The sequence below is a fragment of the Lingula anatina genome, chromosome 4, assembly GCF_051362555.1.
Source record: "Lingula anatina isolate TDL-2025a chromosome 4, LinAna3.0, whole genome shotgun sequence".
Classification (NCBI taxonomy): domain Eukaryota; kingdom Metazoa; phylum Brachiopoda; class Lingulata; order Lingulida; family Lingulidae; genus Lingula; species Lingula anatina.
In genome coordinates this window covers 9205239-9221107 of record NC_141770.1, presented here as the reverse complement: position 1 = coordinate 9221107, position 15869 = coordinate 9205239, and the positions used below count along the sequence as shown (strand labels likewise).

General features: G+C 39.3%; 1 protein-coding gene across 1 annotated transcript; it reads right to left on the bottom strand.

The window, feature by feature from the left end:
- Positions 1-1629: 1629 nt before the first annotated feature.
- On the bottom strand, positions 1630-4649 carry LOC106159426 (actin, adductor muscle). The gene is made up of 2 exons (XM_013535706.2): positions 4419-4649; positions 1630-3189 (listed from the first exon to the last, which is right to left on the bottom strand). The coding sequence occupies exons 1-2, from the start codon at positions 4542-4544 to the stop codon at positions 2185-2187; spliced, it is 1131 nt and encodes a 376-aa protein (XP_013391160.1). The 5' UTR covers positions 4545-4649; the 3' UTR covers positions 1630-2184.
- Positions 4650-15869: the final 11220 nt, after the last annotated feature.

Here is a 15869-nt window from a genome sequence, read left to right as displayed (position 1 = left end):
GCATTTACTTTTTCTTGTCTGATAACGCTTACATAAAGAGGGGATATCGCCTACGTAAAAAATGACAAAACTGAAGAATCCAGTAAATTCCGTCAGACTTAGTTATCTATGTCTATTCTAGAAAGTTATAAAGCGAAGATGTCAATCTTTCACTTAATCTAACCTCCCTTACGCCTATGATTTGATAATACATTTTATTAGAGGTGGGAATACAATATCATCAGGGCAACTAGTCATACGAAGACTGGGAGAAAGATGGGGATGCAAATTCAAAATAATGTTCAGTTTCGCCAAGAAGTTATAATGAGAGTCTCATTATAACTTCTTGGTTTCGCTCACAGCGCTAGAGATCTAGTATTTGTTGACCAACAGGTCTAACGCCACACCGTTTATCGTGTACCCTCGCCCGGTATCACGATAGAAGGTCATTAAAATATTTTCTTAGCCCTCTTATTACGAAACAGTGCGTTGTATATAAGCACAAACAACTCAACTGCTGCATATAGTCCATATTTAGAATAACTTACCGCCTGGAGAACGAAATCGTATATCCAATGTGAGGACAAACAACCATGGAATCGTTTTTGTGGCTTTTTCTGTTATCTAATTTTATCGTTTTTTAAACATCACCTTTTCTGTGCACAACAGCGTATTCTTCTGATATTCACCAAACGTTTTCCATTGCGTCATTCACTATTAAAATGATATAATAAGGATAATTGATATTCGCATTATGCCAACGATATTTTTGATGTTGGCTTTGGCGGACTTAGTTTAAATTCGAGATTTCTCTCTTGCGCACAGCTTGAACAATTTTGATTAGACTGTCTATTGCCGAGATGAAATTCCCAAAGCCTCTTTGCAAGGGTTGAACCATGTTGTTACAATGTTTATAGACATAAAATATGTGTATTACTTGAAAAATACAAATTCTGTGTGGAAGGCGAGAAAAAATGGGATTAGTTCAGCGTGCGCTGTGGTCGTGCATAACGAAAGGTGTAACGATTTCATTCCCTAATCGATTCAGAACTTATTTGACTTAATATGCCGCCCGCTAATGCGAGATTCGTGCTTGGCTTCATATGATTCAAGTATCATATCATATCCTACGACTACACAGATGAATTTCCATCAGAACATGGCTTCAGTTTTAAATATGAGGGGGGGGGGTGAACTTATGTTAAAGTTCGTTTTCTTTACAGTGAATGCAAACGTATTAGTGCTATTTAGTAGAACTATAAATATTTTGATGCATCTAGAAAGATCTACATAATAGTTGTTGAATACAGTCCGAGCTTTCGGCCCCTGGGCCTTCTTCAGGGAATATGAACAAAAAGTCACTTTTTGTTCATATTCCCTGAAGAAGGCCCAGGGGCCGAAAGCTCGGACTGTATTCAACAACTATTATGTAGATCTTTCTAGATGCATCAAAATATTTATAGTTCTATTATTACCAAGATCTATACGGTGAATCAACATGAATCCTCAAAGTGCTATTTAGTGAGACGTTTCAAATCTCAGTCTTTATCAACTGAAGGACATCCTCGAGAATTTAGAATAATATATATAGAGTATATAAGATAAGAGGATAGAGGGAAAGAAAGGAGTCAATGCATCAAGACAAACTGCTTTCTTAACTTATGTATTTTTATTTTTGTTTACGATTGGTGTTATTATAATACTGCATAACAAATTAAATCACATGTAAATATGAAAAATTAACAAAAAGTATATTGCAATAAAAGTAACAAAGTGAACCGAGCACCACCACTTGAGCTCAAAAAGAGAGTCACTAACTTTTCATGGTGCGAATTCGGACACTTTGGTCCCTTAGTTACCTTGATTGTTTAAGCGAACCAAGAATATATTTTTTGTTTTTCAAAACTTGGAACGTATAACGAGTCCGTGAGAAAGTAGCGAGTTAATCAGACGATTGTTTCCAGGTTTCGCTCTTTGGCAAAGGACGCGGTTTCTAGAGATAGCAGTCCCAAAATAAGCCGCATTTTTAATTTTTTTTTAATGTAAAAAAATGGCTTACGGTTGTTTCTGAGCGTCTTTTTTCTTTAAGAAGTTTATTTTTTGTTCATCCTGATGATAACACAAAAACAGTTTGTAGGATCACAAGGAGGAATGATGACGTCACAGCAGTCCACTGTTCATTAACAAGTCGGTACAGAGTTAAGTTTAGAAGCACTTGCGATGGACAATGCTTGGGCCAGACTCGTCGTATTCTTGTTTGCTGATCCACATCTGTTGGAAGGTGGACAGAGAGGCCAAGATGGAGCCACCGATCCATACGGAGTATTTCCTCTCTGGTGGAGCGATGATCTTGATCTTCATTGTGCTTGGGGCAAGGGCTGTGATCTCCTTCTGCATACGGTCAGCGATACCGGGGAACATGGTGGTGCCTCCGGACAGCACGGTGTTAGCGTACAAGTCTTTACGGATATCAACGTCACACTTCATGATGGAGTTGTAGGTGGTCTCGTGGATACCGGCGCACTCCATACCCAAGAAAGATGGCTGGAGTAGAGCCTCCGGGCACCTGAAACGCTCGTTGCCGATGGTGATCACCTGACCGTCGGGCAACTCGTAGCTCTTCTCCAGGGAGGAGGAGGAAGCAGCGGTGGCCATCTCCTGCTCGAAGTCCAAGGCAACGTAGCACAGCTTTTCTTTGATATCACGGACGATTTCTCTCTCGGCTGTGGTGGTGAAGGAGTAGCCACGCTCGGTGAGGATCTTCATGAGGTAATCTGTGAGATCACGACCAGCCAAGTCCAAACGGAGAATGGCGTGGGGGAGGGCGTAACCCTCGTAGATGGGTACTGTGTGGGTGACACCATCGCCGGAGTCGAGCACAATACCGGTGGTACGACCAGAGGCGTACAGAGACAGCACGGCCTGGATGGCGACGTACATGGCTGGAGCATTGAAGGTCTCAAACATGATCTGGGTCATCTTTTCTCTGTTGGCCTTGGGGTTCAGGGGAGCCTCTGTCAACAGGACTGGATGCTCCTCTGGGGCCACACGGAGCTCGTTGTAGAAGGTGTGATGCCAGATCTTTTCCATATCGTCCCAGTTGGTGACGATACCGTGTTCAATGGGGTACTTCAGGGTGAGGATACCTCTCTTGCTCTGGGCCTCATCACCGACGTAGCTGTCTTTCTGACCCATGCCAACCATGACACCCTAAAATAGATTAATATACATTTAAATCAAAATTCATATGGTAATGTTTACGTAAGATTTTATTTCTCAAACTAAAAATATGACTTTAAATTTCATTCAACAATTTCCACTTCCTAGTATGAAAGGTGATGGCCACGCCCACTTAAAGCATGTGTTAAATCACAATGACAACTCAAATGCGATAGCGATGACAAACATGGCGGCCAGGCGTGCTTTGTTTGTCGACTAAACACTAAATTGGCAGTCACGCCCAAGTAAGAACCCTCGCTTATACTGCTGATCGTTAGGCACACAAAAGGCGGCATTTCTATAAAAGGAATGGCGTCACCACTTATGGCCAGTGGTCTTGATAAGCGCAACCACTGGCATGTTTATGGAACACCCTGTTCTATGACCCGGGGTCACGCTCTCCATATATGGTCATGCACTACCTTATATGGTATTTGTAGATGTCGCTTGCATAATTCTCACGTGCAGCCGTTAACAGCCGATAAGAACAAAGCTGACAGTTCAAAATGTCCACTACTTTCTCACGACCTTTTGAAATAAAACTTCCTATATTGCTGCAAGTATTCCGTCCGATTAATATTTTTCCCAATGAAAGAAGTCGATTTTCCCACGCCTGTTTCGCAGGCGTGCGTAAAGCCAAATGTGAGCTGGCAGCTAAACAACAGGTGGCCGCTGGTGAAACAGACATCACTTTCCCGCCAGATGTTGAACCGAATGGGCCGAACACCTCTGGCATTTTACATGCACTATTTAATATGTACAGACTAGAATCGGGCGATGTCTCGACGCAGCTTGGACTACAACTATTCTAACACGCGAGAGAGCCTACCACGCCCACCCTGCTTCTTAACCACCCGGCAAACGCTCCAAATCTAAATGGGTGGGACATGTTAATTCTAAAAGAATATGTTTTAATGCATGTGTTTCTCTTTCCTTCATTTTTACTTCCAAGCAGAAGTTTAAAGCCTTGAAACGTATGAAAACGCCCCCCTCCTCTGTTGCCGGCTTCTCGAGTTAATTAGATCGATTTCCCGCCCATGACTCATCACATTAACAGCTAACGCATGGGGAGTTGTCACCTGTGTTGGCGATAAAAAGTTTAACCCAAAAATTAACCTGCACCACATGTACTTTACTACCATGCTGTATACTACAGCCGTTCCCAAATACCGAGATCAACCACCTGTTTCGTGTAATAGTCTACCGGCACTTTAACTAACCTGATGTCTGGGGCGTCCTACGATGGATGGGAAGACGGCTCTTGGTGCGTCGTCACCGGCGAACCCAGCCTTGCACATACCGGACCCGTTGTCCACAACCAAAGCGGCAACATCGTCGTCACACATGTTGATAAGTTACTGGTATACAGGGAAAAAACACAAAAAGGAGTTGAGCGTGGACTGTGTACACTGGACTGCTGTACGAGAATAACTGTGTCAATGCTTCTCGTGGTCTGGGTTTTATTGACCGCGTGTCAAGCTCTTCCAAGAACTACGGACACCGGTTTCCATATATGGCAATGACTACAATTAGTCAGCCAATAGCTGACTAGTAGCGCCTGCCAAATATGGTCATACCTAACTAGGGCAGAGCCTTGTTTGATCAGGCCCGATAAGTCATCGTGGCTGTCATACTGCTAGATCTGTGTAATGAGTAAGAAAGGGCCTGATGACAATATTACATATAAGGTCATAACTACAATGACAGTATTATCACACGTACTTACTATGGTATGTGACCGACCCTGCCTAGTCAATATTTACCTGTGCCACATCGGAAAAGGTAGTATAATGTGTCGGTATGGGATCATTAAAGAGGGGGGGGGGGGGGTTAACCGGCAACCTGTTAAATAATGGCATGTCATTGTTTTATTTTATGCGTTGGGTTTATCAAGATCTCAAACAATGCAATTTCTAGTGCTCTAAGGTTCATCTGTGCTTGGTTAATTACTGAAGGGACCCTGCTGTTAGACCCAGTGTGATTTTTTATGACAGGGACTACGTTTAGAGTCAAACAAGATCCTATTTTTTTAAATATAAATATTGCGCCCGAGACGAAAACTGTCAGTCACTTCCTCATGTGTTTAAGTACTAAACGCTTACAGCTGATAACATTATATCGACATCATCGTTTTAAACCATTGCTGGTTTCACTGTAAGGAAAAATCAGCACACGAGACCGTATTGATCACACACAATTGATCTGACTGTTCCCGGTGTATTATAACATAGCCGGCTGACGCACCGCCGTAAATAATGCATTGACTCAGGAATTATTATAGCTGCCGTTTTGCCGCCAGTGTGGGTCACTTCTTTACACAACATGTATACGATGGCGAGCAGAGAAAAGGACTGTTTGTTCGGCTTGTTCATCGTTTCATATAGCACAGTGGGACGAGGGAAGCGCTACAAGCCGGTGCCCAGAAACTTTTGCGGTGGCTCTACCGGCTTTACGCTCCTCTCTGATAAGTGGGGGATGGGAAGGGAAGAAGCAGGGTGAAATGGACGACTGGGATGGAGAGTGTAAGAAGGGTTGGGGTAGGGGGCACGGGAGGCCTGCTGGTTTGATCTGCCCAAGAGAGAGAGAGAGAGAGAGAGAGAGAGAGAGAGAGAGAGAGAGAGAGGCGTGTGTGTGGAGGGGGGGGGGGAGGGGGGTTGAAGAGCTGGGTTGAAAGACTGCAATGAATACCCAAACCCAATATCGAGGTCACAGACATGCTCTTAAAATATTTAGTGCACAGATTACAAACTGTGTTTGATTATTTTAGGGTTCCACATGAAGAAGTTTGTTTCACTCTCCACGAACCATTAATAATAAAAAACTCATCGTCTAACCCCAAAAAGGAATACACGTTACTGTCACAAATGCAAAACGACCAGCTGTGGAAACGTTTTACTTACTTTGACAATTAAATCATCAATTCAATCATGTTCTTTAAGTAATCTCCTACAAGTATAACGTTGTAAAAAATTATGATGGTCTTCTCTTCAGTTAATTTTTTTGAGCGACTTTATTTTGCTTGTCACTGAATATTAAAAAAAGGGGAAAAATGCACCCTACTGACAGTAAAATAAGCATCTATCTATTTCCATTCATGTCCAAATATTATATCAGAAACGTCAAACAGTCACTGAATTACAATATATTTTTCAGTCAGCAACAGAAAACCCTGTTTGCTATTGCACCAAGTGCTTGGGCAAGATGAAATTTTCTGAGAATTTTTCTGGGGAACATATGTCACGTAGTATTAGCCACGACGCAAAGCTTCCTGAGTTACAGTTTAAATATTTATAAAACAAAACATCCTTACGTCAAATGACTGAATCGCTACAAAATATATCGGAACGCGATATAAAAATTAAAATTATATTACCCAGAACATACGTTACTATTTAGGTTCCTTAATTAATGTAAAGGCACGGTAAAAATCAAAAGTAGATGTAAAATTGAGACAGCCGTGAATTTTTGTTCTATCCACATGTTTTAAAATATTGAATACAACTTTGAATTCACTCGATTTTATATTTTTGATATTTCAGTATGTGAAATGCGCCTCTATATACGGTTTGGGTGTGAAAAGAATGGCTGAAAGAAGGCGAGGAAGGACACTGACAGGAGGGATGGGAGCAAATATTCGTGGTATATATATATACCAGTATTTATTACTTCGTGTGTGTGTGTGTGTGTGTGTGTGTGTGCGCGCGCGCTAATACGATTGAATGTAATCCCGGACAGCACGGCCCTTAATTGAAACACGTAAATTTTTTCATTGTTATTATTATTATTATTATTCAATACGTAGCAAGCACGCACGGCACATCCAGATTTGCCAACCACACTGTAAAAGACGGGAGCAGGAAGGAGCGCCTGTTTGCTAAAAGATAACAGCTCCACATAAGATAGTGCTCTAAATAAATAAACTGTATTCTATACAAATAAACGCCAATTAGACCGTGGTATCATAGGTCTGTATTCTCAAGCACTGAGAGACTTCGTTTCATCATCCCAGCTTTTATTTTCTTTTTTTTTCTTTTTTGTGCTATTGAAATTGACGAACTCCGGTCCAATGATCAGGTTTCCGGATTTTGGTTGCAAGTCGTTGAGCCTGTTTCGCGACTCACGAACACAAATACACACTTCTCAATAAACATGTACAGTGGGCCTAACTTGCAAACGCTCCTTCAAGTCATTCACGGCTTGTTGGCTCTCCTAAATGTACAAGAAACAAGGGATAATAAAAAATGACTTCCTGATCCTCTCCTTTTATCTCTAATGCAGTCTTCCTGGTTTTTGGTTAAAAAAAAAAAAAAAAAACAAACCGAAAGGGGAAGTAGTTGGCGGACCTTTCTGATTAAAGCGTTTTATCACAATTTTCAGCACAGGTAATAATATTACAATGCGAATCTTTTAAACCTCAAATATTGATGAAATCTTTTTTTCTCAGAACAAGTTCTAACTGATAATGAAACGGGCCTCCAGTGTTGAATCGAGAATGATTTAAAAAGAATCGATCTATTACTCCCAACAGGTTTCCTCTCTCTCTCTCTCTCTCTCTCTCTCTCTCACTCACAGACACACACACATACACACACTCTCTCTCTCTCTCTCTCTCTCTCTCTCTCTCTCTCTCTCAGCCTGCCAGCAGACTGTTAAGCCCCCCATCTCCTCTCCTCATCTCACACCACGAAACAAAATATAGCACTTGACATTGCAAAAGAAATCACGGATATTGTAATCTCAGTATGACAAACACGCTAAAACCAATTATGGCACTGTTACCGCGCGTCGTATCAACACAGCGCGGTCAACGTCATATTTGAACGTTTCGTATAATATCATTAACAATGATCTATTGTGCCTTATTTCTACCCCACTTAGCTCTCTTAAGCACTATCACTTATATGCAGGGTGAGCTGTAAATGAGGATCGTCACTTGCATTCTTCTGATTTATGAACCACAATTAACTTCTTCTCACTTCCATATTTGCACAGTGAGTGATATTCGGATGATTCATCCTCTTCCTCTTCATTGAATAATTTTTTTCACCCTGGACATTACACAGATAAGCCTGGGGGTCCACCCACGTGCTCAATATATCACCCTGCGATATAGCCACGTGTTTCGTGTACTTTTGGAGATATTGGGGAGATATTTGGGGGGTATTAGAAGGTTAGTGTTGAGACGTCACACAGCACACGCCCCCTTTGTGGGTGTGAAATATTTGTTTGTCTGGATTTTGACGTGGACCGTGCACATTAAAGTCTATATTATTGTCACACGTGTATGTTTGTTGACCACTTGCACAGATATAGATTTTAACTGATCTGAAGCGAATCGAAGCAAAGTATTAAAGCAGATAGATATTCAAGTACACTTAGTAAAAGTATATATAGTATTATTCGTAGCCTGCAGAGAAAACTTTTTAAAAGATGAGGATGGATTTCTTTTTTCATTCACTGTAAGATTCGGAAAATCTGTGACCAGAGTGCATTTAAAGAATGACACAGTATAGACGTACACGTAGACGTGGCGTGGGTGACTTACACATTACCTTAGTCAAAATTAACTATAGCTGAGAAAGGAACTTAAGCCGAAGGTTGATCCGATTAATAACGCGACGTCATTTAGGTTTTTTCACCCAAGAAAGCCCGATCTACTTCCTTGTTACATCCTAAATAAATAACGTGATTTAGGTGAATTTGCCACAAATGAATAACGAAAAATTTAAGTCTACTTTGACCGAAAACATTGAGAGACATCAAATACACGCCCGTATGCCCATTTGAAACCTCGTTATACCAGCCAAGCTAGTAAACTTGAAAGCTATTCAATGATTGAATGATGATGCAGGCGATGACACATGCTTCCATTTTCACTATATAACAGAAAACCGAACCACTGTTCTACATAGGTTTAACTTTCTGTTTAGAACAATAGGTAGACCTTATATACTTACACTTAACAAGCTTAAGGAAGTTTCAATTTTCAATTTAGATTCACATGACGGTCTATGCTTATGTGTTTTATGGCCTTTTGGAAAGTTAAAAGCACTAGTTTCACTTCTTAAAATCGATTCAGCTGCATTTTTGAATTGTGCCAAAAATATTATTCAATTATGATTATGATTATGATCTTCATTCACATCCACATGCACATGGCGATAGAAAGTATTACCCGTTTCTATTACTACTGCCGCATTCCAGGCCAGGCTATTTTTAGCGACAAAATTCCCTTCGTGCACGACATACCTGACACTCGCTTACACCGTAGCGTCAGCGTGCGACAAAGGCGGAAGTCACACCAAAAAAAAAAGTACTGTCAAAATGCTGTGGTATATCACATTCTCTTCCACGAAGCAAGAACAAAAATAATAAAAGATACTGAAATCCTGTGCCGGGCTTGTGCCAGTGTTCATAGACCGAACTGCCAGTATTTTCCATTGTGGCATATCACATTCTCTTCCATGAAGCAATAACAGGGGAAATCCCCTTTAAAGTTTAAAAGAATACTCGCATTTCAGGTCTGCAGAATAATAGTTCTTTATTCTCGTAACGAGAGAGGGGATTGTGTGCTATTTCACTGTTAAATACCACCTGGTTGTATATTGACATTGAAGTTTTCAAACGTCCTCCAAAGCCAGGAGAAGGAAATAACAGTAATCTCTATGAGCTTCTTAGTATTCGATCCACAATTATTGGTCCGGGGGCACCCCTTCCTACCTTCAAAAAAAAAAAAATAAATAAATAAATAAAAACAAAATAATAATAAATAAATAAATAAATAAAAATAAATAAATAAATAAATAAAAATAAAAATAAATAAATAAATAAATAAATAGATAAAAAAACTGAGGCAAAACGATACATATCCGTCTTTTCCGTCATGTGCGTAACTTATCATAGTGAAACTGTTGTCGTTTACTGCTTTACATACCGGTAGGAGGATTTAACAATATTTGTACACCCTCCACCCCCATATCTTAACAAAATCCTAGATTTGCCAGTGAGGATGTAATAAGTTATTGATTATAAATCCATCACAATTTGACTAGAAATCTGTCTGAACATGCGATATGACGTTCTCAGCTGATAGACCAATATTGGTGTCACTGGTAAGTCATGTCCGCAGTAAGGAAATTTTCACAGTGGTCTGGTATTTCAAACTTTTGAATCAACCTGGAATTATACCTATAAGAGAAAATAAATTATGTGTGGGCCTACATCATCTAAATATGCCATAGATCTTATTCGTTCATAGGTAACTGATAGATTTGAAAATTGGATACTATTTAGCGTAAGTAAAGGACCTCTTTTCTGCTAAAAATGACAATTAATGAGTTCATTTGAGCAAATATTCGGAAATTTGGCGTTGTATCGTTGGTAGGTTACTATTTTGGAGAATGCACGTGTCCATGTATAGGCAAAATATATGCCAGAGCTTTGTCCTATCCAAATTCCTGATATGACTCGGTCGTGAAATATTTGATATTTTAAAATAGCCTTCTTTATTACGCGCCCAGATAAAATATAAATGCCTTTAGTTATGCTGTAGCTGTTGTTGCCAACAACCTTTGACACATGTTACCATCTGATTAAATTAGCCTATTGTTCGCAGCAGGTGGTGAAGCTCGAATTATCAACAGTAACGAGGTTAAGAGCGTTCTGTTTTGCTATCAGTTCACCCTCCAAATACAATGCAGAAATTAGATTATCAGGCTCTCATCTTAGCATCGGTCTCAATTTGCATACAATGTTAGAGTACGCAATGCACTGCTTGTGAAAACGAGACTTCTGTGTGGATACTGACACTATAACAGACACAGCATCTGGCATATCACTTGACTCTGGTTTTCATGAATGTTCTATATACTTTAAACAGGGACACTACTTGAAATTGATCATTAAACATCGAAACAAAGGTTCAAATAATGATCGATCGAGAAGAGAAACCAGATTTTGTCCCCAATCAATCAATCAATCAATCAATCAATCAACCAGTCGGTCAGTCAGTCAATCAATCAATCAATCAATCAATCAATATCTTATCTAGTTAGTCATTCAGTCAACCAACAAACCAACCAATCGACCAACCGATTGCTGGATTACACAATCTGCCAATTAATTACGACCAAATGCGATAATAAAAATATCCAGAATCTGATGCACGCTGTCACTAAAGAAAAACGTAGTGTAAATTAAAAACTCTTTAAAAGGGTCGGACTGGGAAAACAACGTTATCAAAATTCCAGCATATTATTCATGTGCTTTTCCTACAGGGCCCTCTCAATTACGATCTGAGACCCACCCCAACCTACGCTTAAAAGAAAAAAAGAAAGGAAAATGATATTGAAGATAAAAAATGGAATGAGGAGAAAAAAGAAAAACTTGACTCACTGTCACTGTTTGTTTCTTCGCGTTGAACGAAACTCTCACGATCTGTACATGTGAAATAAAAACGGATACAGTTTGATTATATCTGAACACTATCATTTATGCATAAATCGCACATGGCTATAAATAATGTATAGTTATATGGCATGCAATTACATATAGTCGGATATGAATTTAATGCGCTTTCTAATTCCTATGTTATGGTACTGTAAATGCATTAAGACATGCTGACGTGATAGGAAGGCGCAACTAAAGCAATCATTTCAGGCCTGCAGCCAGCAATTTCAAAAGGGGGGGTCTTTTTCTGAAAAAGTTGACCTTTTAAAATGAAACCTTCATGTACCTAGATAGAGTTTAACCCTGAGGGGACTTTTTCCCAGCAAAAAGAGGGGGATCATTGGAACCCCCTGTACACCCCCTCTCTACCCCCCCCTCCCCCGGCTACGTGTCTGTATTTAACCGACCGCTCGCCTTTATATCATCAAACTTTCAATAAAAAGCGCGTTGTCTTGATTTCTTCTTTCATTTTTCACTCAGCATTGACTTCATTCGTTGCTGTGGTTGGATTGAGGCCACCCACCCCCTCCCTTTTTTGAGCCTAGAAAATGCCCAAACTCAAGATTAAATCCGGAAGAAATATGATGTCTCCCTATGATTGAAAATCTGGTGTAGGTCACAATCTTGACTATATTTGCTCATTTGTAGCTTTAAAAAAGCTGGACAATACAATATAAATTCATAAAATTATTTCATTACATAGAAGTAAATGACAGTTAATTCAAGTGTTTAAATAGATTTTAAATGATGAAGGAAATTTAAAATGCATTCAAAAATAATGAAGTATTTAAATTAAAATAATTAAGTTTCTAAAATGCATATATGGTCCTATTTAACAGCACACTAAAAGTACATCAAGTGGAGCAGATGGATCTGACACCTGTCCTCCATCTTATTCAGTTTCGTGCGACCCAGATCTTGTCAATTGCTCATCTAAAGATTAGCTTCTCGAGGTCAACGCCCAATATTTACTCAGTTCGTTTACTGGGTTTTCATCATACAACTACGTGTATTTGTTGATAAAAGTATATCTTTCAGAAAGTGTCCAGTCATCAGTGTCGCAAATTAATTTGACAGCTGTGAGAAAAAATGGAGTGCGAACACTTAAATCAAAAAAGGCATAAATACAACAATATGTCTTTGCACTGTTTGGGATTTGAGTCTTAAAGATTGCAATATACAAGCGAAGATAACACATATGGTGAAATAATTAGGCCCGCACGTAATAATACATGATTATGAAATTGCTCATTTGCAGAAGAAGGAGAAGAAGAAGAAGAAGAAGAAGAAGAAATAAGAGGAAGAAGATTAATTCTTCGACCAATAGGTCTGCTGTGAAGCACCGCAGGTGAGACTGGGTGGCATTGCGGTAGTTGCGCTACAAAAAGCAATGCGTATCACCACAGTATTAGAGCACTCTTACAGTGCATAACTAGCCAAAGTAATATACTTCCATAGTCGAACTTACTTTGTTAATGGTTGCATTTTGTCAGAGCAGATTTCGTTAACGGAGTATCCCAATTTCACGAAATGCTTTTGGCCGCGAAAAGGTCATTAAGAATGCTATAATTTCTCATGGACTATACATTTCGTTGACAAGATATCAGCTAACGTAAGCAGTAACGAAAAAAGAGAGCGGTGATTTGTTATCTACGCACATCGGGCACCCTGAATTTTAGAGGTATTCAGCCAATGCTTCGTTCTTCAGCACTGCCATATAGCGTGCTACTAAGATCTGCTATACAGGGTGGACAGGGTTCCTAGCCATTTTAAACCTATTCTGGTTTATCTATTGGACCATAAAGCGACAAATGGTGAAGTTTTCGTGCTATTCAAATCTGCACTTACTTTGCAGTGAACAAACTGCATTTATGATAAAAAAAGCAATTTTGACAGAAGAGGAAAATATATACAATGTGCGCCTTCCGCAAAATGCTTGCTGTGTATGGTGTACCTTTGGTCAAGTCAGAAGGTTTCATAAAAGGTAGGTTCTTTAAACTATGAAATCAGTTAATATCCTAGAAGGTATTTGACTTCTATTTAATCCCGTACTGGACTATAGGTCAGGCCATCAGTGGGCTTCTTTAATCCAAGAATCTAATTGATGTCCTTTAAGGATTACATGTAAGACATCCAATTTCCGCGATTTGACCCCAAACATAATACAACTGTCCAGGCGCATATGAGATTGGCTTGTTTAATAACGCAGGATATTAATCAATAGAAAGGTTTAGATATTTGCTTTGATTCAAAACAGCAAAAGAGAATACTTTTTATCTTCAAATTTTCTAATTCAATTATAGAGGTTTCTCGTGAGGCGCGTTTCTATTGAGGTTGGGACAGATTAATCTGGTACAGTTGTATAAACCATTTTAGCAGAATAACCTTTTTGAACAATTAATGGAAACGGGAAAAGTATGCTGATAACAAAGATGACAGTAAACTTCGAAACCCTGAACACGCAAATGTGAGTAGTCTCAACGATCCTCAGATATTAATTTGATCTCCAATCTTGAACCCCTCATAATATTCCGGTGTAACGTGATAGACCCCATTCCCAGAGGTTAGATCGATCCAACTAAGTCGCCCTAACTCCCTGGGGGTTCACGCTAAATAGCTGTCAGCCGAGCGGGCACGAAAGTTAATTACCCCCTTACAGCTTTTAGTAGGCGGGACGGACATTTAAGCTGGATTATCTGACAGTAATCTAGTGAGACTCCCCACGGGGATAGATCGATCTAAAATCTATGGGAATGCGCCCATAGAGAGCCCCCATGATAGAGTCCGCTTCGCATTCATTTGTAAAGGTAAGCCTCGCCCTAGATTTTGACCCTCCCAGGTAAGGCTAACCCTAACCATTCTAACTAAATGGAGTGCGGACTTTCTGTTACGCAGACCCTCAGTTTCGTTACACCGGCCCTGAAAAGGAGGATGGTTTTGGTCACGGTGCTGAATTACAACGATTTTACGCAAGTAAAGTGAGATCAGAATGTGAAGATGCTGTGAAAATGTTACAACTGGAAGATACCACGTCTTGTGGTTTTTACTTATTGTGGTATGAGAGACTGATCCGAGACCAAAGGATCGATAAAATATATTTTCCAAGAAACAACATAATATGAATCGGCTTATTTACGAAGTGTCGGTTTTCCAATATGATTTTTTTTGTATCGAGTTATCTTTGTTATGGAGTTTTAACCTTTTGCTGTCAGTAGCCTTTTCTAACCGATCTTGCATCCCGCTGTAACTCTGTAGACGTGAAAAAAGTACAATTTTTAAAGCATTTTGTTGATTTCTATTTGTCTGATTTTAAAGACAGAAACAAAATCAGCATTTGTCATCCTTAGTAATAAAAACATCGCCAAAAATGTCAAGTATCGATCCTGATATCAGAATAACGATAGTTCTCGCATCAATGTTAGTTTTGCGCATTTGGCAAATTAAAGTTGACTTCAGTATTGTTGGAATCATCATTACGCATAATTGTACCATAGGTCTCTGATTAGCCAAATAAATATCTGTCAATATCTGGTGAAAAAGATCTTTCTGTGGCCTTAGTCCATTTAAAGGCTGTTTAAATGTGAAACTCAAGGGAAGACTTGGTGATTCTGAAGAATTCTGACAGTGATTCTGACATTTCTAAACACGCACTCCTAAAATAAGTAAACGATCACGGCTGAGGGCTATGCCAGATTAACTTGTTAAGCCATGACCATTGTCACCACTTGAAGTGAAGCAAAGATTATCTATAGTATAATAATAATGATTTATTAAGATTTCAACCCAGTGAATTGAAGTTGTACATAGAATGTTAAGAACATTATAATGATAATAAAATGTTATATGTTTGAGTGAAACTGTGTTAAAAGACACTTTAGCATAAAATCTGACATCACAAAAAGGAAAATTGGCCTGGAACTTCTGAAGGCAGACACTTGGCGCACTTGTCCTTGACCGATTCCACTAGTACTTGTCCTTGGCCGTATTAAGTATCTTTTATAATGTTATTTTTTTCACGGAGGTTATAAATTTCGTAATAATTGTAAAAAAAAAAGGATTAAAACAGACAGATAAAATAAAAAGAAAAGAAACGACAGCCACCCCTCTACATTTTGGAGCAGCGAGCTTCCACCAAATCTAATATTACATGGTGTAGTATTAATGGTTTTAGTAATCCCAAAGCGCACTATGCTCATATCTACCGGGTGGTTTTGATTACATAA